General features: G+C 34.4%; 1 protein-coding gene across 2 annotated transcripts in view; it reads right to left on the reverse strand.

Moving 5' to 3' along the window:
- Nucleotides 1-384: 384 nt before the first annotated feature.
- LOC126854930 (1-phosphatidylinositol 4,5-bisphosphate phosphodiesterase epsilon-1-like) overlaps nucleotides 385-23,087 on the reverse strand; it is a 116,543-nt gene continuing 93,840 nt past the window's right edge. For both annotated transcript variants that reach the window (XM_050602114.1, XM_050602112.1), the window contains 13 exons: nucleotides 18,771-18,998; nucleotides 18,141-18,368; nucleotides 13,343-13,800; nucleotides 12,799-13,102; nucleotides 12,482-12,690; nucleotides 11,875-12,173; nucleotides 11,231-11,457; nucleotides 10,398-10,625; nucleotides 9,820-10,044; nucleotides 9,432-9,735; nucleotides 8,835-9,186; nucleotides 8,206-8,529; nucleotides 385-7,557 (listed from right to left, as the gene is read on the reverse strand). In XM_050602114.1, coding sequence (XP_050458071.1) covers nucleotides 6,048-7,557; nucleotides 8,206-8,529; nucleotides 8,835-9,186; nucleotides 9,432-9,735; nucleotides 9,820-10,044; nucleotides 10,398-10,625; nucleotides 11,231-11,457; nucleotides 11,875-12,173; nucleotides 12,482-12,690; nucleotides 12,799-13,102; nucleotides 13,343-13,800; nucleotides 18,141-18,368; nucleotides 18,771-18,998 — 4,896 coding nt within the window. In that variant the 3' untranslated portion in view covers nucleotides 385-6,047. The remainder of the gene's footprint in view (nucleotides 7,558-8,205; nucleotides 8,530-8,834; nucleotides 9,187-9,431; nucleotides 9,736-9,819; nucleotides 10,045-10,397; nucleotides 10,626-11,230; nucleotides 11,458-11,874; nucleotides 12,174-12,481; nucleotides 12,691-12,798; nucleotides 13,103-13,342; nucleotides 13,801-18,140; nucleotides 18,369-18,770; nucleotides 18,999-23,087) is intronic.

A 23,087-nucleotide genomic window follows, 5' to 3' on the forward strand; every position in this document is an offset into this window, starting at 1 on the left:
TTCGCATTTTATTACTTGCATAAAATGTAATCATTAATAAAATATATATGAGATATACAGATAATTCAAACAATGATAATAACATTACTGGTTTTAAACGCCAATCATGCACTTTCTTCGACAAATTTCTTATTCTCGCAAATTATTAATTTCTTAAAAACAAATTAAACAAATTATAACGGTTTTTAAACGGAAATTATACGTGATTTAAAAGATTTTTATTAAATTTAATTATAGTAAGTTTTAAAAGTTTTCATAACTTAATTCTTCTAAGAAAATTACATGAAAATTATATATATATATATTTTTTTTTTATTTATATAAATGTAAAGAGATGGAAGGGGAAAGAGGAAATTTCCTTTTTAATTAATTCGACGGCTCTAATTATTTATAAAAATGCTTTTTATGTTTATTTACATGTAGATCCTTTTCCTCAACAATGTCAATAGTATTAATATATTATTGTAATAGTAAATTCGCTATAAGTTCCAAGATGGTCGCATGCTTCATTTTATTTGTTTAACGGGTATTACATGCTTTTCTTTGTTTATCGAAACGAGAACGGAGGCTACTCGAATGTTTATGTAATAACGCCAAAGAGAATTCTATTTAATGTTAGCTGCTACTCGTATAATGTCCTTTTTTATTTTGCAATAATTGCCACTTAAATGTGACGAGAGAAATGCTACGGCATATTGTATGCGTACTAGGGAAAAAGTTTTTTTTTGTTTAGCAATAATATTTTTTTTTGCCTTACAACCTCTTGCGTCCACTTTTGCGTCTTCGAATATCATACGTGACTCCACGGTGACTATAATACCTGAATATGTAGTGGCGCATTGTTTAATAATATCTATCTCATAGATCGAAAATATATTACAAAGAAGAATTTCTTTTCTCTTTTATATTAATCAAACTCATGTTTGAATTTTACAAAAAGTGTGATCTTTCGTGCATATACACACACAACGATAACATTGTCGAAGATTTATATTTAATTAGAAATAGAATAAAAGATATCACACACACAAATGTCAACATTATGTCAACACGATGTCAAAATTATTTAAATCGAATTCAAATATTACTGATTATAAAAATATATGTTTCTTGAAAGAATTGCGAATAGAACAGCGGTGCTCTTTTCCGTATTTTTTTACAACATTACTTTTTAACATAGTAGATTAATTTGAATCGAAGAGTAGGCTAAATCATTGAACAAGATGAACGCTTTGGAAGTAGGCAAGAAACGACAATAACTGATCTGGTGATTCGAAGACAAGCCCTTTTTGAGATAATTATATAATTATTATTATTCGGCGATTTAACTAATTACTGCACAGTTCGTTAACTCGCATATATAATTTTTGCCAACGGTCGTAGTGATGTACATCATGTTTCGATGAGCCGGAGAAAACCGTCGACGAGAGAGCGGGGGGCAGCAATCGCTTACAAGATAAATGCGTTACGTATGTGATAAAGTTTACACTTATGAAAAAAGAGACATCTCGTATCGTATTTATATCTCGATTAGAGATCGACGCACCGCGCATAGTCGGGCCAGCCCGATTGCGACAACATGCATCGCTTGTGTGCATTAATTAATCAATTTTTCTTTCCTGTTCTTTTTTTCCTTTTTTTTTTCTTTTTTTTAATCGCTCCGCCTCATTTACTATCTATCGCATTTTTCGTCTCGATTAAAGACATTTTTTTTTCTTTGGCTCCGAAATACGCCACGTACAAAAATGCAGCGCGTGGCTCGATGGCCTTTCGAGAATAATACGTATGTATATATGTACGATAATATATATATATATATATATATATATATATATATATATATGTATATGTATATGCGCGCGTTTTTTTTTTTTATATCAACGTAACAGCTATCGAAGAATCACGGATATGTACAATTAGGGATATGCCCGGCCGACACGTTAGCATCATTTGGTTTTTTGCTCGATCTTCTCGAGGATGATCTTTCTGTTTCGGTTTTTGTTCTTGTCCGTTTTTCGTCTTTCGCGCTTTGTCTTTCTCCTCCTTTCTTCGTGCGGATCGTATTTTCGACCAGCGAACAAACAAGGAGAATTAATACTGAATTGTTTACGCAGCTCCTGGAAACTTGTTCGATAGTGTCCTTAATCAGAATGGTCCCAAAAATATTAAGAAGTAACCGTTTCGTGCGCACGCCGCTTTTAACGTTCAATGAGTCTTTTCAAGTCGGCCTCGAAGAGAGAAGGGATAGCGGACAAAGGGTTTGAAATCGTTGAAATCGAGCATGGGTGCCGTTGAATATCGTTATAAGATAAGAAAGAAAGAACGTATAAATTTTTTATTTTTTGTCTTTACTTGAAAGACCAAATTTTATCTAAAAATAGATAATAAATAATAATATAAAAAGGAAAAAATGTGTTTTTAAATAAATTATTTCTGTAATTATGATGTATTAAAATTTCGTTATTTCTCATATTATATTATACATATTTTTTTTTTTTTTTAAAGAATATATTTTTTTTTTACTAATGCAAATGCTAAGTAATATATCCAGTCCACACACTAAATCATTAAAATAGAAATTACAAAATGGTTTCTTCTCTTTGGTATTTAATTTTGTATTATATGGTATATAATATATAAGCGATAATAAAATAATATTAAATACATTTTGTTCAAATTGCAATGCTATTAACTCTATCGCGATTAAAACTAATTTTTTTCAAAATAAATTCTTGAATTCATAAGTTTATATTTGAATCATTTATACATGTTTTTATCATGGATAAATAACATTATCATTAATCTTATCTTTATTTAATAAAGTAAAGATAATTCACATAACTTTATATATTATATATCACCCTTCTATAATCTTCTAAAATTTATAATATTATGAAAGATCAAAATGTTCACGTAATAGTTAAAATGTTAAATTGAAGTCAAAGTTAAAATGGCTAAAAAAACTCGATTATGATTTTACAGGTATTAATTTTCTGTTGAACGATGCCCATGCTTTCGGAGGCGAAATTGGCAATTACGTGCAACTCGTTGCAACATCCTACGGCGGCACAACAAATGTTTACAACGTTTGCAACCGAGATGTAACGTTTGATAAACACTGTCTGTTTATACTCGATGATTCTGTCGATGCGGGGGTTTAGCCGGAGGTCCAAGGAGCGTCGAACATTAATTAGAGTAATTAACGTTATTAGTAGCCATTGTTCGTTACTATGTACATAACGTGATATTTGTTGCACTTGCCAAGTTGTTGCACTTTTGCAATTTATAAATGTTAGTCTTTTGCCGTTGACATTTGGGAAATTTTTTTCGCAATGTGTTTGTGTATGGATATGTGTGTGTAATAAAATTTATATAAATTTATTAAACCGTACGAGAAGAAAAATATTTTTTTTTGACGAAAAAGAAAGAGAGTATATATATAAAATACGTCGGCAAAAAACCAATTGAAATTTATCCAGATATGAAAATATTATCTTTTTTTAAGAATTAAGCGGGAAAAGTGAAAAATATTTTTAAGAAATTGTGGGGGATTTATTACTCGTCACTCGTGATATTGTCAAGTACACTGATAGATATATGATATAAATTATCATATAAATTAGATACTAATTATAGTTTGATCTACGTGTCTGCGAAAATGATTTTGTGGTACGACAATTGTAATTTAACGGCATCTACGCGTATAAATATAATCGGCCCATGTCTCGCTTCTCTTCAATGATATGATTTACAAGTTGTATCGGACCAATTAGATAGTTTTTTCTCGTGGCTAGCGACGATCGCGTTCATCAAACTGTACCAATCTCTAAAGATATACAACCTCTAAAGATATTACTTTATCGAACGACGTTTCTCTATTATTTTTTATCTACTCGAAGAGATATATGTATATACAAATATAATTGGCCTGCGTGCTTGCGTCTCTTGTTGTTTTTTTTTTTTTATTCCATTTGTTTGTTTTTCCTGCGTTTGGTCTCTCGTGGATATGTGATTATATGTATTTTTCGAAAAGATGAGGTAAGGAGAAGGAAGTAGTATCCAAAAATATAATCTTCAGTGAAGTCGCGAATCATTTTGGGGGGAAAGGGTGTACAGGGGTAGTATCGAATATATATTTCTTAAGCGGTCCTAAAAAGATCCAGCTTTTTTTTTTCATATTGAAAGAAATCTCAATCTGTAGGAGCGTCTCGGGAATATAATATAAAATATCTGAAACGATTCGGAGGACTCGTGTGGAAGACACGGGGCAAGAGTCTGTTCGCGACCTCACTGATTTGTGACGTCAGATTCCGTATTGTGTTTCTCATTAGGTAATTAACGTTAGCAAAATTATTTTCGAGAAAATTAGGCTGACGGTTTCGAGTGTACGACGATACGCATCCGAATGTTTTTTTTGCGTGAAAAAAATAATTTAATAGAAGTAGATAGCACACTCGAACGCGAATTTTCATCGACACTCCTTGGTCTCGTTTATTTACAATCTACGTATATATACGCTCACTAAGACAGTTAGGAGAGAGGGACGGTAATCGAGAATGCAACATCGATCTACCCTCTAGCATTAACAATATATAGTAAATACGATCTCTCTCTCTCTCTCTCTCTCTATTTTTTTCCCCTCTTTCTCTTTTAAGTAGCAACTTCCATTATACATTACGATGCTCTTATCGGATTTTACTCAAATTCCTTATCACATGATTGACTAGATGCAAAAAAATGGTTATCAACATTAATAGAGCGATCAAATAAAATGCGATAACAGCGATATATTTAATTTTTTTACTCCCTCTCGTGAAAGCGCAACTTGTATCAATGTAAAACATTTCAGGTACAACGTAAATGATAAAGACGATGCGCTTATAAATGATGAGAAGTCGCGTAAAGAACTGCGGACTTCTTTGTGGATATGATTGGTATCGATCAAGACAGACAGAGGATCTGTCCGATATGTTTCAAACGGAAACACATTCAAACAGGAAGCACTTCCAATATGTCTTAACATACGAATTGTCGCGATGTTACTGATCTACTTAGAATCATACGTCGTTTGGCAAAATGTTTAAGGGATCGCGCGGCGCGATCTCGCTCTCTTTTTATTCGTTGTACAAAAATAATAAATTCAGACGCGACGTGGCACTAATCTTTTCTCTCGACACGCCAGCGCGTCGATTAGACGCGGCAGTTTACACGCCAACTCGCGTCTGACGACTTTTTACTGCCACACGCAACACAAAATTAATATGTCCGTATTAATGCTCGGCTAATGCTTGTCAGAAAAATCAAGGGGACCCAAGAGTCGTCGCTTTGCCACTTAATGATTGTGCGATCGTTGCTGCAGAGAGATCAGACATTCTATATATAATATATATATATATATATATATATATATATATATATATATATGTGTGTATATTAAGATTCTTAAAAAATTTTTAAAAACGGCGACATAATTAGTCTTCTTCTCGGTATCGCCCATTTTTCTTAAGAAAATCTGATTTATCAACGTTGACTTTACAGCGACAATGACTTTATTAATCTGATATCTTTATCAAGTATCATAGCGCGAAGATAATTGCCCGTAATCGAATAACTAAGAATATCTCGTGTTATTTTCATTGATATTTTTCGAAGAGACAAATATTTTTTTCTTTTACTTTTTGTATTTGCTAATTCTCAGAGTTTTATTTTTTCTTGTATAATATCGCCGCATGATAAAAATGCGCTGTCTGATATTTTTTTTAGTAACGCGATGATATTTAAATATTCTGATCCTATCATCATTTGACTTAAAGACTTACTGATTGTAATTTCTTCGTTCGTGATACTTGTATCGCGAAGATTCTCGACAATGTAAGATCCTTCGATTTCCTCAAGTTCTTACTTCCGTTTGAGATTATTCCTCGGCAGCATGAATCGTTTCGTCAAGGTCGAGATTAGCTTCCGATCATATTAATTGGATTATAAGCTTATAATTGATTTCTCCGAGCGGCGAAGATCGATGATATCGACGTCGCCCTAGACTGCCACTATGATTTCCAAACTCTCAATTTCCTTAACGAGACCTTTTTCAAGTGAAGAACGGCGTTCGGTATATCGAATTCGCGCGTGTCCTCCCCGTCGGAATGAACTTCTCGTCTACGTCCTGATATAAGCAGTCGATGTCTCAGGCCTCTCGAAGTCGGATCCGACAGTGCTTCCGAAACTGGTACCTTCTCCTTGCTCGATCCCGGCAGGGATACCGATCTACCGACGGAAAATCCTTTGCTGATTCTATCGAGGGTAGCGGGGAATAAGTGCCGTCTCGGAATAGCTTGCTCTCTTTCCCTGAGGATGAATCTGCCGAGGGTCTTCCAGAACGCTTGCGTGCTGTAAACGTTCTCGTCGTCGTTCAACACTCTGAGCTGACGATTTCCGCTGCCGACAGCACCGGCGCCGCCCCATTCCAGCTCCTCGACCAGGGCGAACTTGGACGGGTTTTCCATTCTTCTAGCCTTTATCAGAGCTTGCGCCAATACATCCTGCGCCGAGCTGCTCACCGGCACACGTAGAATCGCGTAAGGGATCTCTGGCGAGACGTTGTAGATGCAGACGAGGAAGGTGTCCGCCTCGTCCCATATGTGAGTGGATTGGTCCCTCGAGTTGGAATCGTTGAGCTTCGAATGGCCAGCCGTGCTCCTGATGGAGGCGAGCCAAGCTCTGCTGCTCGGATCGTCGCCCACTCGCTTCAGAAGGAAGCGACCTTGACCCTTCCACAGGGCCTGTGCCTGAAGAGGACGTTCGGTAGGATCCAGTACGCGTTGAGTCGGCAATTCCTCTCTGTCTCTTTTCTCCCACCCGCGAGACACTTCCTCCACTAAGATGTATTCGTCTACATGATCGGGCGATATCCCGGCTTTCTGTAACGCCTGCAGCATTACTTCTTGCGTGGTACTCTCCTGAGTCACTTTCAGAATAGTGTACGGCTCATCCGGTATCACATGGTAAACCATCAAAAAGAACATTCGTCTCTTCAGGGTGACACCACCTAGGCCGGGATCGACCGTACTTAGTTTTTCAGGTTCTTTTCCCGACGAGAGACGCTTAGACGACTCCTTGTGATCGCGGCAGCATGTGTTATAATCCAAACTCTCCTCCTCCAACCGAGAATAAATGAAAAGCGTGGACAGGGCGAGCGGCTTATTCTTGCAAGATCGTAATCGTACGTGTCGATAACCTGGTCGTAAACACTTGAGCGGTATTACGCGTTGCGCGATCAGATGATGGGAACTGGCCTCGACCACGCCGAAACGTAGAAACGCGAGGTCCTTGAACATTACTTGGAAGCAGAACTTCTCATTCCAGATGGGATTCAATGTATTGTTCTGAATGACCTTTGTCTTGTGCTTCGCGCAATCGATCGGTATACCGACCAACTCGATCTCGACGTACGTGCTGGTGACGAGGTTCGTAGGTGAGACGTATTGTCCTGAGATTATCGACAGACTCAAGTGTGCAGAGTGCAGGCCGTCAAACTCCTTGTCCCAAGGATTGAACCGTCTGTCAAGACATTTGTAATTGTTATAGAAAATTTGTCGAGATAATAGCTAGACACATATACAGTCGACCGGAAATAATTCTATTTAATTATTAAAGTCATTTTTGATATAAAAGAATTTTTTCTTATTATAAAGATCAATTTTTATTATATATATTAAAATAAAATTTATTAATATAACATACTTTATATGTATATATAGAAGTTGCTATAATTATAATGTATCAATTGAATAACATAAAAAATAGTTTAGTAAATTTTACAATTTTAAAATTGTTAAATGTCATATATGTTTCAAAAAATTTAAAGATATAAAATTATTAAATTGTAATTTAATATAAATTTATATTATTTTATATTATTTTTTAATATATAAATTATTGATTATAACTTAAATATAGAATATTTTAGATTTTATTCTCCCTTTTTTAGGAATTTATACTGTTTAAATTGATAGAATCATTAATTGAAAAATTAATTAGCAAGAATGATTTATTTCTAATTTAGAAGATTATAATTTGATGATTTTTTTTTTATTTATAAGTAAATATAAAATTATAATATATTGTAATTGTTAATCAATTTCCAAATAATTATCAAAATTGATCTTTATCGTAAGAGAAACAAGATAGATTGTGATATGAATTTACCTGTACATCATGTGTCCTTTGTCCCACATTACCGAGGGCTTTCTAACATATCCGCATTGACCATTTTGCTCAAACATGGCTGTGTTCAGATTCAGTCCTGCGTCATCAGTTTGATAGTTCAACGCGACCATTTGAATTCCGAAAGCCCAGAATATTACAGGGTTGAAATTCGTGGAATCGATACGCATTCCTGCAGGATACGTTCGGATCAATTGAGTTTCTGCGTGGGCGACTACGCCTAACGGCTGCTTCCTGCAAATCTTTTTTGCTGTGCTCTCGTTCAAGGACGAGCATTGGAAGCAGGCTGGCATTCCGCGAGTCGATCTAATAACACAAAAATAACAAACGTATTTTATTCTTTTGTATCTAAAATCAGTATTCTTATTGAACAATGTATATTGCCGAAATACGATTTGTAAAATAATGGAAATATAAAATAATATATGCAAGAATAATATATTCTGTTTAAATTTAAAAAAATGAAAAATCCCTGATGTAAAATTGAAAAGAGAAAGCACTTTAAAAAATAAGTAGAATAAAATTTATTCACATATTATCAAGGAAAGAAGAGTATGCAAAAAATTTGAAAATATATAAGAGATATTCTTGGCTTTATGTAAGAAATTAACCTGAAGATATTCTCGATGTTGCTACCACCGCTGGCGATTGAGGCGGACGTCGACAGAGATTGCGGCGATCCTGAAGAGGATGCTATGCTACTGGGTCCTATACCGGCGATACTGTGCCTCTGAACCGGCCCCGTATGCGACTGATGTCGTATTTTTCCCGGCCCCGCCGTCCCGGGCGCGGTGTTCAATCCGCGAAATTTAATCGCCTGCAGATAAATCACCAGATCCGACAACTCCTTGGCTATCTGACTGCTCTGTTTTTGCGATTTGTCATCCACCGCCGGATCCGATTTTAAACGACTGTGCGGTACTTGGCTGCCTAGGTACCTTTCGTAGCTCGATATCGAGTTATCTGTAAATTACACATCGAACGGTACGCGATAAATTTTTTATAATTGCGATAATTGCTATAATTCTTGAACGCAATTGGGGGAAATGCAATAAATTTTGTGATGCGAGTTTGGAGATAATCGGCATTTAAGTAGAATACAGTAGCATGTTGTCGAGGATTAAAATCCAGAAAGAAAGTTTACTCGACGTCGTAAAATTTTTCCAAGCAAATTTTATTATTGATAATATATTGTTTAATATTTTTACCATCGATATTATCGTCCTCATCATCGTCCTCTTCGTCGTCCTCATCCTCGCTAAAATACTCGACCACCGACGTGCTGCTCACGTCAGTTCGCATTTGCTTCATAGAGGATGCACGATCCGACATGAGCATTTTTCCACGATGACTAAGAGGCGTATGCGACAACGGTCCGGTAGGATCGATCACCAATTTCTTATTTTTTATCAAAATTCGGTAACGAAGCTGCGAAGGTGAAGGCAATTGCGGATCATCACCGAAGTCGGATTCGAAGAGAAATTTTGTCACCAATTTCTCGCCGAAAACGGACTGAAACGACATATTTTTTTATTAAAATTTCATCGCGCTTACGACGATAATCAATAACATTTATCGAGCAATTAAAAGATGTACCTGAAATATCTGAGCCATGCGAGCTTGTTGACTTGGCGAACAATGGTTCTCGATGGAGAGGATCACGGGATAAGGGGAAGTGATAAAGGCGCTTCGATCGATTGCTTCCACGACCGATCGAAATGGTATTTTGGTAGTGAATGTGTGACCGTGATAAATCAGCGGGGACCCATCGTCACCATCCCAACAATCGAGCTCCACGCAGCGACATCCGGTTAAGAGCACCTATTTTTATTAATCATTAAATTTCCTTTCTGCTAATTATAATTTGTTTTAAAAATTAATTATTTTTTTTTGGGACAGAAACAATTCTCTAAAGTAATATATTTTTTGCATTTGTTTTAATCAAAATTAATTATTTTTTTGGGACAGAGACAATTCTCGAAAGTAATATAAATTTTCGCATTTCTCAGAAAAATCTTCTATACTCGCAGAATTTCTGAGATGCTATTTGTTATCGAATTCTTGAATTGAAATGAAAGTAAACTTTAATGATATCAAAGGAAAAATATTTTACGCGTTTTTTTCTGATTCTGCAAAATTTATTTATTACACGAATTTTGAAAATAGCAATTTACCTGTGAATATAATTGCACAGAGGATTCTCCTTTGAGTTGATGCCCGGTTAAATAAGTATTATGGGAACTGGCGATGTAATAGTGCGACAGGGGCTGCTGCATTTCAGTTTCGGACGGTGTCGCGTACTCGTTCGGAAAGGCGTAATTGTCCTTGTCCATCATATATCGCGCAAAACCCTCGAAAGACAAACACCATTGTGTGCGAAGTGCCGGATCCGGCTCGTGTCTCTGAAATGAGAACAAATAGATTTTATTGTATTAGGTCACATGAACGAACGTATTGCAATGTTGTAGTGTAGGCGCTGGTCATCAAACAAAGAATCTTCAGACCTCTTTATAATGAGGATTTATTTTAACGATTACAAATAGAAAAAGTGGCGGGAAGCACGCTAACAAGTATGTCCTCTCGGCTCGAGGGATCGATACAAACGCGCGAACGGTTCTTGCTCGATCCTTGAGTGATTACAGCGCTTCTGCTCGCTATGTGAAAAGAGCCTTTCGCGCTCTTTGAACGTTTCGCAAATATATAAAAAATGTGATGGCGGTCGTGTAAACGAAATTGACATCCTTTATTTGTCGGGCAATGCAAATTGAGATCAAGAATGTTTCGAAATCAGTCAGAGAATCCATTATAACTGTTCGCAAAAATGAAAGTTTAACAATTTTTTTTTTCGCGAAATTGGATACAGACACGTGTTCAAGGATATGTCAGGATATTAATTTCGCATATTTTTCGCATATTAATTTCTGCGAATAAAAATGTCGGAGAAATAAGATTGTTAAATATTTTTTTTTTTTCGATGCAAAAATCTTGAAATTCAGTAAATATTTACCTTAATAAGTGCCTTGATTTCGTCATCGTTCAATTTTTCCTGTTGCCGAGACTCAAGGAATTTCGTAAACGTCGCCAGAGTGATTACTTGAGATTTCGATGTGTCCACGCCGGAGCAATTATTAACTATGCTTGCCGCCGCGACTGCATCAAAGATCTGCTTCTTCTGCAGGTTGCTACTTGTCTTATATTCATGACAGTCAATAGAGTTGTTCCTTGTCAGCAAACCTGGCACATTTAAATATTTATTTCTCATCTCTAGATAATATAATATTTAAATATTTAATATTAAATATTAAATTATTTATGATAATTTAATAAATAAATATTAATATTTATTATTGATATTAAATATTTATAAATCATTTTTAAACTGAAGTTAAAACCAATAACGAGTTTCGTTTTCCGAATAATTGATTTTTATATATAAATTAATATACATTATAGTATTATAGCAAAATTTTAAAAGAAACATTTATATATCCGATTTATTTGAAATTATTATTTAATGAATTAATTTATATATTTAAAAAGTTGATTATTGTATTTCGTTGGAACGAGCATAGGAATCATCTTTGTATGTGTTTATACTAAAATTTAATTTCACTGAAATTATATGTTAATTAAATTTTTTTCGAGGCTTACCGATTCTTTGCGGAGTGGCGTCGCTGGCTTGTCTGAGCACCGCTGGACGCATGCTAAAGTCCCTTAATGATCCGTCACTTTGACTACGACACGTGATCGCTAATTGGCCGAATAAATCTCGCAAATCTTTCCTAGCTCGTAAGCTGAACGATCGGAAAAGCGCGACGAACTCCACAAAGTTCAATTGCGTTTCGTACATGATCGAAGTGGTGCGCGCTTTCACCTGCCATGGAGCCTCTGAGCCACCAGGTATACCACCTGATCCGTTCTTGTCCTTTTCTCTGGCAACACATAACAGACTACGCGCGCGTTATTCACATGTGTTGCTCATAATTCGAATAATATATATATATATATATATATATATATATATAATTTTATTTTTATATATTTTTTAATAAAAAATTTATAAAAATTTATATTGAAATATTTGAAGTATTTGTGATGCACAATTTTTTTTTTTTTTTTTACATTTCTGGCCTGAACAAGTTTTATTCTGTATATTCTGGACTATAAAAATTTTTGGCTCAAAATTGACAAATAAAAAAACTTTAGTAAATGACATATATGTAAAAAAAAATATATATTAAAAAAAAAAACAACGTACTTGTGGAAAGTGGAGTAAGGCAAGGAAGCGACGATACGATCAGCGGAAGCGGGCGGGCTACGCGGTGGAATTCTGTCTCGACTAGCTCTTGGTGATGCTGGTAGGATCCTTGTTAGGGATTCTCTACTCCCCGTAATGTGACGAAGAGATGTAGTCAATACACCCCCATCCGAGGTCGAGGACATATCATATTGTTTAAAACTCAAATCCTGTATCAAGCCAAAATTGTTTAATTCGATGAATATATACGGTTATATGTATATGTATACACGATTTGCATTTCGTATATATGAAATGCAAAATAAATCGATACAAACCTTGGTTAAAGCATGAATATTGCCAATCGATTTCGTCTTTTTGCCTTTAACGTTTCGTCTACGTAGAGTGCTACTGCTCGTTGGAGATAGTGTACCAACACTTTCTGTCATGGACCAGTCGCGACCGCCGAAAACGCGTATAGCGTCGGCTGTCGTCGGCTGTTCTAAGCCTTCCATCGATTGTTCGAAGTAGGAAAAATACAATTGGAGATATTTTTCTTTCAACCAACGTGATCTACGATCTGTTAATTGCTGTTGTCGTTTGAGGCCTCGCAGTATCCAGCATAATCCCATATACCATATTCTGAAATCATATTTATATATATGGCTTAATTAATTTATGCAATTCTAATATATATTAGGAGGAGGATTTTTGTCACGTGAAAAATTAAAATTATTAAAAAAAAGTACACTTCATAAAATATAAAATAAAATGCAACAAATTTTAAATTATCTTCTCTTTCTATATTAAAATAAAACAATAGAACACTAAAATGACTTAAATTAATACTTCTTGTATTCTATTTAAAAAAATTATACATACTTGCTAAGGGCGGGGGGGCAGAGTAGGAAGATCAGTCGATTGTCCGGAAGATTCGATCCATACATGAGGCCGATACAGGAGTCGGAGCCCGGTAGGCCGTATCTCTTGCAGATGCTCCTGAGATCAGCCTCTCGGTCGCGATCGCAGCAGCCGATCATCACCTCCTTCACCGATCCCAGATCGAGATATCCCTCTTCTAGCGTGACAGATGCGCAATCAGCTGGCTGCTGCGCGTACCTGCTGACTAGGCCCACCGGTACCGTGTCCTCCGGGTTCGAGGTCAGTGAAAATTCTGTGACAGCGGTACCGCCGACTTGCGCCGTTTTCAGGGGACTCCAGGGTGGTTTTTCCCAGACGAAGGTGCCGCAGGCGCGATCGACGCGTGCGAACACCAACGCCGTTCTCGAAGTACCACCCTCGCAGTCCCAGTGCACTAAAGTCGTGCCATGGTGTAGTATCTGAAATGGAGAAAGATTTTGTATAGAAAATATATATAAAAAATATAAATATGGATATATGAAATATAAATCTAATACTAGTAAATAATATAGATATCGCAGTATTTATATTTGATCGCTGAAATATATTTTATACGTCACATCATATTCGATTATCACAGATTTTTAAATAGCATTGTTCAAAAAAACCAACTTTCCTTTAAACTTATGTAAAGAGAAGGCAAAATAATGTTTTTATCGTTTTATCGATAGAAATATTTTTCATAAAATATATATATATTTATAATATCGATTTATATTTGTGATTTCGCTCGAAATCGTTGCTCCGACGATCTTTATGTAATTAGATTTCACTGTTGTAATGATATTATTTTCAAAAATAGGGCATATGCGGAAAATATAAATATATTAATTTCAGCGCGCAAGGCATTTCGCTACTACGAGGTCGTTTTCGCAATTTTGTTACGCCGAGCTCTTGCCTTAAAATATATACTAGAGACATTGTGAATGCATTTAAAACACTAATGGGACTTGTAATGCATTTATAACGGCGTTTATGCGGTCGTCTCTCTTTTCTCTTCTTTCTCTTTCTTCCAGTGCAATGCAGATACTTATTACACGCATGTACACTTGCAGCATATATATATAAAATTGTATTTTTGTTGATAGATAATTGCTTGAATTTATAATATACTCCGATATGTAATACACAATGAATATTATGTTTTAAATAGTATTGAACAAAAAATATTAATATAACAGATTGGCATCAGGTATTGAAATTTTGACGAGTTTAATGTTACATGGCAAAATGTATTTTACGTACAATTATCGCATTTTTATTGTCGTAATACAGAATTTACATGTTCTGTTAATATAAATAAAACATAAATAACATATAAATAACATATAAATAAATATATAAATAAAACCTAAGTTTTATTTATGTTTATTTATATGTTATTTATGTTTTATTTATATGCTTACCGAAACTCAATAGTCATACCACTTTTTTAATGAATTTTAATTTTTCATAGGTATCGATGTGAATAGAGAAAAATATATATTTAATCAGTTCATTTATTTAATTTATATCTTAATGCTATTGCACCGTCTTTGTTCACTTTTATTTTCGTAATCACATCAAATCATTTTTTCGATTTTTTGTATTTGGCTGAAATATTTTTTTATTGCAAAATGTTTTTGTTTAAATATCAAAATATTTTTATGATAGTTTATTATAACATGCTGATTTGAATATAAATTTTATTTCAAAGCTTGACATTTGTCTAACTTTTAAAACAATAAAATTAAATATTTCAAGAATATATGCTTTAGTTTATTAATTTACTTTGAAGTTGAATTGCGAAATATATATGTATATATGTTAAAAATAAAAAGGATATTTATTTTTTAAATCAAATTTTTGTTTAAAGAAAGATCGACATAAATTAAAAATGAAAAAGTTCATAGATGAAAGTTCATAGATAATCGCGAGTTTGTTAGACTGACATTCAATATTTATTGTTAACATTATCACGATTATTATGTATATCACATAAAGCCGCTATAACCGTGGGTATAACTCATCCGGCTATATGTTTACATTTCTCCGACACTTATTGGTCCTAAATCAATTATCTTTACGAGATACCATTATTCATAGAGGGATCGGATCAGAGGAAATTGCGCGTATCTTTTTTCCTAAATATAATAGGTATATATATCTCACTCGATGTAATCAACGGATCACACGTTACGTATCTAGCGAAAAAAAAAAAACAACTCTATAACACTTTAACAGAGAGAAACTCAGAATTATCGATTGTCCTGAAATTTCATGATAAGGGAGGATAACGAATTTATTCGTTATAAACCATTTTCTCCGCGAATACGTCGTGTCCCATTTTTTTCCTCTTGCCACTCAATTAACGCTGACAATTGGTGGCACGATTCAAAAGGATGACCTGGTTTTTCGTGCTGCGTTACAACATTTTTCTTCCATCGGTCCCGTCAGTTTGCTTTTTCCTCGTTTCCTCCTTCTCCCGCATATTTCACTGTTTTCTCTCTAATTTCCGCGAGGCATACCGGGAGTATGGGCGTAAGGCTGGTCCCTTTGAAATCCTTTTGACGTGCGACAATCTACGTTCTGACGGTATCTCTTATCACAGCAGCGCAGCGCCATAGAAGCAACATACCCATGACATTAATATACATATTTCAAAATGACTCACAAGAGTAAGAAGATATCTTTATGCTGTGGCTGATATCGGTTTCTCACGTACTGATATTCTTTAACGATAATTTGTATACGCTATAACTTTAATACAGTCTTATATAAACACAAGTTATTTATCCCTCATTTCGATTATATATACTGTATTAAGGAGGAACAACAAACGTGGCACGAAAAGTAAATATTTTGCCTTTACTTTCTTTTGTGATTCTTTTGTGAAACTTAAACGGAAAACTATATGATATGGGGATCTTATACTGTTACGTTGACTATTGATATCAAAGAAAAAAGATGCGTAGATGGGTTTATTTAAATTCCAAAGGTGGCCTTAGAACTTCGTAACGAAATAATGACAGGAATTTTTCCCTAGCGTCATGTGTACTCTAATGAAAAGAAAATGTGAATTATATCTTTCGATCGTTTCCAATTATATAATTCTATTTTTTCTTCGGTCAGAATTTACAATTTCTACGTATAAATTTGTATTTTTTATATGCATAATATTAGGCTCAGAATTGATGAGATGTTTTTTAAATTTGATATTAAAAAATTTTTTTTTTAATTTTTGAATTATTATTTTTATCTGAAGGCGATGTTGTGGCTTATGTAAAAGTGTTAAATTTATTTCCGGATTTCGTTTCGATTTTGTATCGCTTATGATTACAATAACAGAGAATGTTATAACCTTTTATGTTCAATTTAAGTAAATGGAACTGTTTGACATATAAAAGATTCTCTCTCTGAATATGATATCGTTCTCCACTTTATAGTATTTGAATTTTTGCTTTTCGGATATGGAATTTTTTCTGTGATATTATATTAAATTCATATTTATCTCGAAACTACCAAGAGTTAGAGTAGAACAATATCATTTATTTCAGATTGAGAGAATCTCTCGACTCTGACGTCAGTATTTTCCAAAAGCGTTAGGTACATAATTGTTTTGCATTATTTCTCGGAGGAAATTACAGTTTAAGGAGTTATTTGCATAAAAGATATTCTATTTTAGTTTGTGTAACGCTAATTCGTGACAATATTCTTTACTGAGATACATAATCGACACTAGATCTTCTATCGCTTGATGATTTTTGCGTGACGCATAATCTGCTAATTACGTAGCGAATGGCATATTGTTAAACATCACGAAACGATATAGATCGCGCGGAAAACCACGTCAATGTTACTGCACGTCATTATCCGATTCTACCGCAATCGTAACAGAGCGACAGGATCAAAAGCGTCACCGACATCGAGTTGCATTGTGCAACAAATCCTGCGAGTCCAATATTTGCGATGCACTCCACGTGCAGTATCGCGATGTCTCGTATACGAATTGGCAGTTTCGTTGTATAACGCAATATCTCTCGGTTCCAAAACGACGATCTCAGACAATGTGTGTGTGTGTGTGTGTGTGTGTGTGTGTGTGTGTGTGTGTGTGTGTGTGTGTGTATGTGCGTGCGTTCTCAATGAGTAGTCTGGATGCGACATAGCATGAACGAATGTCGCGCGTCATCTTAAAGCGGAAATAACATTGCGTTGAATCTTTGTAGCTGTTAAGAGAGTTACATCAAATTTCATTAAGCTGCAACACGGCAATTTTCCGCACATTTTATGAACAGAATACTTATAGCGTGTTCCGTTTTATAAAAAACTATTTTTGATTTTACAATCTCGAATAAATTAAATAGAAAAATTTTATTTTTTTTTTTGAAATTTTTGTAGTAATAGTAAATATTGTTATTATTTAATTATAATTTGAATCTCGAAACTTTTTCTTTTTCTTTGGATACTCTATTAATCGATGACTTATTATTTGGGTAAAATTTAAGAGTAATTATTTGATTATAAAATGTTTATCGGTATCTTACAGAGACAAACAAAATTTTGTATTTATTTTGTAAAATAAAAATAAATAGAAATAAAAATATACAAAATAAAATAAAGAAAAAAGAGTAAAGAAAATAAAAATAGGAATAAGTATCATTTAATACAATTGTAGTTCGCGAGCAGACCGTATGAGAAATTCCTTTATGATATACGCGATATCTACATACCGGATATGAAATCGGTGCAGATAATGCTCATAGAGAATGCGGGAATATACCTGCAGGAGATGAAGATCCATGCCGGTGTGTGGCGCGGCAACAGGAAACAAAGAGACTCCATGATCGATCTTGATCGGCTGTACGGGCTTGTAGGAGTCCAAATCAAGATGATAATCGTTCTCGTCGCATTCCTCCGCCATGTACGTTTGCTCGATCGCGGTCGTGTGGACGCTTAGGGTGTGATGGAGGGAACCGGTGGTCGCGTCTCTGCCACGAGCATGTCGATGCTTACATAAAAAAGAAATTAATTTCTCGTTAGATTGAACATTTTAATTTAAAACAGTACATGTGTATAAAAAAAAAAAACCGCTATAATAAATGATAGGAAGCGATGTTTTTCGCGCTTTTATATAAATATCTTATATAAATATTTTATATAAATGTATTAATTGAATAAATTCAGTAAAAGGAATTTTTTGCACTAGCAAAATCCAGCGTTATATTTATGTAATACTATTTATTTGAAGCAAGCAAATTTCATTTATTCGAGCTTTTGTTCTTTTTCAATTTATGCGAGTATAATATAAAGCGAATGACGTAACGTCGTCTGTTTATTATATAGGATGGTCTGTTAGAAATCTTTATGAGATGATATATATTATACTTTGTCGTTGGAATACTCGTCTTACCTTGTGAAAGAGGGCGACTTTGTCGAGAACGGAATTTGTGTCGTGTATTATGGGGTTCTCCGGTTTGTTCAAGGATCCGCTCCTCGAACTCCATCCCGACGGCGTCTCAGTATTACTCTCGACGGCGATCCTGGTGGCCGGCGCAGACAAAGGCACGTGTTCTTGAGGTTCGCTTTCCTTAACGCTACCACGTGGCGTCTCGCGATTATCCCTAAACTCGTACTGGGGCTGAAACGGAGCCAGGACGATAAGTCATTAGAAGTTTCGGTTAAATATTTGTCCTGCAAAATTTATCAATATTATAAAAAAAAAGCATCGAGCTATTTGCGGCGATCAAAATTGATAAAAAGATAGACATGAACGCTGTTAAAGTAAAATAAACAATTTGTATTTTTAGGAGGGAGCTAAATCTTGGGCGGGAAAATATTGAACTTGAATATATACATATTTTTTAATTTGTAACAATGTTTTTCTTTCGAACGGATAGAATTAAAATTAATTTATAATTTTACACGATGCAATGTAACGCAAGCAAATGCGTACAAATAGAAAATTAATAATAAAGGAAATGTACGTTAATGATTACGGATTTATTAAGTCATTCATTGCGATATGCCTGTGAGATTAACATATTATATGACATTATGTTAGAATGGATTTAAAAAAATGCATGATATATCACTACGAAAAGCAATACTAATACGTATGACTGTATAAATACTTTCGTACCGGTTCCGGGAATTTAACGTTTTGTAATAAGAATTACAGAATTTTGGAAAAATATTAAATTATGATTATTATTGCTACGTGTATGTTGTTATACCGTTTTAGACGATAACGATGCTTTGAAAGAGCTTGAGATATTGTTCATTTCAAGGATGTCAGATTCGATAATTCGACTAACAAAGCTCTCTTTGTGTATCCAAAGGAAGCTTGACTTTCGAGAATCGATAGTTTAGGGCTTCGTCTCGAGATGCACCCTCGAAATCTCGCGTGTTCATCAATAGAAGCATTGGACGGCTCTTTGGATCTCGATGAGTGGTAACACGAATATATAGGGCTCTTTCGCAAGTGTAAATTCTTTGACGATCTTGTAATAAGGAGTGCCACCTAAGAAACTTGGTAATGGCTCTTATTTCTAGTGTACTGTCATTCTACTCTTTTAAAATTTCTCTACCGTGCGTTTCATAGACGGTGCAATAAAATTAATTAATTCCAATTATTAATTGATGAATTTTTAATGATACGTTACATTAATAAAATCAATTTTTTCACGATTAACTACACACTCGTAAATATTTTAAAGTTATCCCTTCATTTATTCTTCTCAGTGAGATCTTTAATCGAATTAACGCGTAGATAATTGTTTACAAACTGGTTTGACTTATATAATGTGCGAAGCGTGCTGATAACAGGACTTTAATGCGACTTATAATTAATTATTATCCAATAACCTTAATATACTTAATAGTATTAAGTATATTGTTCCAGGATACCGCGTCATGAGGTGATGCTTTGTTTTGCTTTATCGCACCGTGCTGATCGATTTGCCGTCGAACAGCATCGTCGATAAGTTGCGCGATCCAAATTGCAAACATGCTCAAGCCCTCGGGAATATGCTTGAAAGTAGGATAATCCGAATGCATCTTGTTCGAATTGCTCCCGGAAAGGAATCGTGTCGTAGAAATGAGATGACAGCCGGTACTCCTTTTGATCGAAAATCGACTTGCCTCCCGTGGCAAATAAGGGAGGCAATCAAATTGCGGGGAGATTAGACGTTTGAAGGATCGTAGAATATTTCGTATGGTAAAAATTTTACTTTAGAAAGAATCTGCTTTAAGGAAGATATTAATTTAGAATCACCTCGAGTTTCAAAATAAAACACATTTTTTAAAAATGTATTATCCTTAGATACAAAATATTCTCTTTTAGTTTATATTTAAGGTGGACAAATATTTCTTAAGCTGTGAAAAAAAATTTAACTTGTATGTACAAAGTATTTTTTGTATGTTCAAGATGTGTTTTATGTTGCTGTGATTACTTCTCAAAGACTTAGTAATCTGATCCAGATTTTTAGATTTAAAATGACTGATTTGAAAAATATGTGATTAACTAAAAATTTCAATTGACATAACTTTCTGTTGTCATATGTTTAAAATACGAAATAACAATATTCGTAAACAAATTGTTTTATCGCCTGTTAATAGATATTCACGCTCTTTTATAAGACACAATATTATCGTAAACAAGAAAAATTGCTGTGTATCTAACTTAATTAAGCTTCTAAAATAGAATTTTTAAATTAATAGAATAATATAATTTAATCTAAAGGAATTTTTAATTTGAATTTTTCATATAAAGGTACCTTTATATTCAATTTATCATTGTTTGTACATTTGTTTATAATATTTTTTTAGCATTATTTACAAGTAATAATGTGAATAATATGATAACGAGATACATATTTTTAACAGTGAGACACTAAATGAAATATCGATGTCCTCTTTCTTTTTTTTTTTTTTTGACACGTCCATCAAAATGCAATTCTTTTTATCAAAATTGGTCCGCCTTGAAACAAAACAACCTAATCAAACCTGATCTCGATATTTCATTTAATTATCGGCCTTTGATGTTTAAAATTCAACACCCTGTATATAATATCTGATTCCTTTAAAATTTAAAGCTTGAGGCTATCCGTGACAGACGTGATGTTGAATGATAATCGAAGCATGACTCGTCACTGTCAATGTCGATTGCTTAACTTTTCTGTTCTCCTTTCCCGCGTTCTTTCCCTAAGGTATACATTTACGACCGATAAAGAGGGCGACCAGCAACACGGAGGGATAACAGAGCGATGCACATCGGCTTGGTATACATCTTATTAGTACCGCGCTTATGTCAATTTGAAATTCTATCTGCGAGCCGCGGCATCTCATGCCATGGATATGTTCGGTTGACAGATTATCTTCTAAAAAGAGAGAGACAGAGAGTAAGAGAGTGGGGGGGGGGAGAGAGAAACAATAATAACGAGATCCATTTAAACCGTATCTTGGATAGTCTCAAGACAAAGCGGGTCGTTTATTTTGCTCCCACAATGTCGATTGTTTAATCGAATGTAATTAACGATTAGCGTAGCAAAATGCAAAGGCTCAAAGCTTGAATGATCGCTTTGCAAGCTGCTCATTTTTGTATCTCATAAATTGTGCATTTCGTGCACATTTTGTAGTATTAATAAATATTAAATTTCTTCGTTAGGACGCATAATATTTATTATATATAATTTCACCGTTTTATTATTATAATACATCTGTATAATATATGTGCATCATTTATTTTGAAAAAGATATAAATAAGCATTTTTCCTAAACCTTGATCTATGAATAGAATTACACAACACATTATGGTGTTATTTTCATCGTGTTTGATTACAATTTTACGCGTTAGATGTGAACTTTTATTACGAAAATATTAAAAATTTCTAGACAAGAACAGGTTTTTGATCATTTTTAAGATACAAACTTTGAAAGATCACATGATTTTAAGGAAAGCGCTGAAAAATTGATGTTTAACAGTGCGTATTTTTAAAAATATTGTGAATTTTGCGAAGCATTATACAAAATAATCTTACAAAAATGAGTATGTATTTATTATTTTCGCATATAACAATTGATATATTTTTTTGATAAAAATACTTTATACACTGTAACTTCGCATATTGTCACGCAGTTGGAATCTACGTGAATGGAAAGTTTAATTACAATTTCGCGGTGCCAAATACGTGCTTTGGTTTTAACTTTCAACGACCGGCGCGGCGGCGGCCCCGCGGACTCGTCGCGCAAGTTAAGTTTCATGAGCTACTCTTAGAAACAGTGATTTTCGTTGCGGGAGCACCACGATATGCTCTCACCATCAAATAGCGTGCGACGCTATAAAAGACGAGGAAGAACGCGGCTATTCCGTACCCCGATGATGATCGTTAGCGACAAGAGCAAGTAGTTTCCGCCGGCCTACAACCATCGTAGCTGCTGGAGGCCGATAGAAACCCCTTTCCTTGTCGTTTTTATGGCACAACCTCCGCTCTCTTCCGTTTCGGTGCTATTCTTCGTAAGAAGCTTCGTCGAAGAATTTCTTTGCGCGATTCTCTTGGCGATCGCGCTCGAAATAATCTTGCCTGAAGCGCGAATTCCTCCACGATTTAAGACTTTCACGCCTCGGTTTCTTCATTAATAAATTGTTTAATTAATAAAAACTTATGTTGCATTTAATCTTCATAAAACAATATTGAATTCTTATAATTCCATTTTACTTCAAGAGTCT

This window comes from Cataglyphis hispanica, chromosome 15 (assembly GCF_021464435.1).
Source record: "Cataglyphis hispanica isolate Lineage 1 chromosome 15, ULB_Chis1_1.0, whole genome shotgun sequence".
Lineage (NCBI taxonomy): Eukaryota > Metazoa > Arthropoda > Insecta > Hymenoptera > Formicidae > Cataglyphis > Cataglyphis hispanica.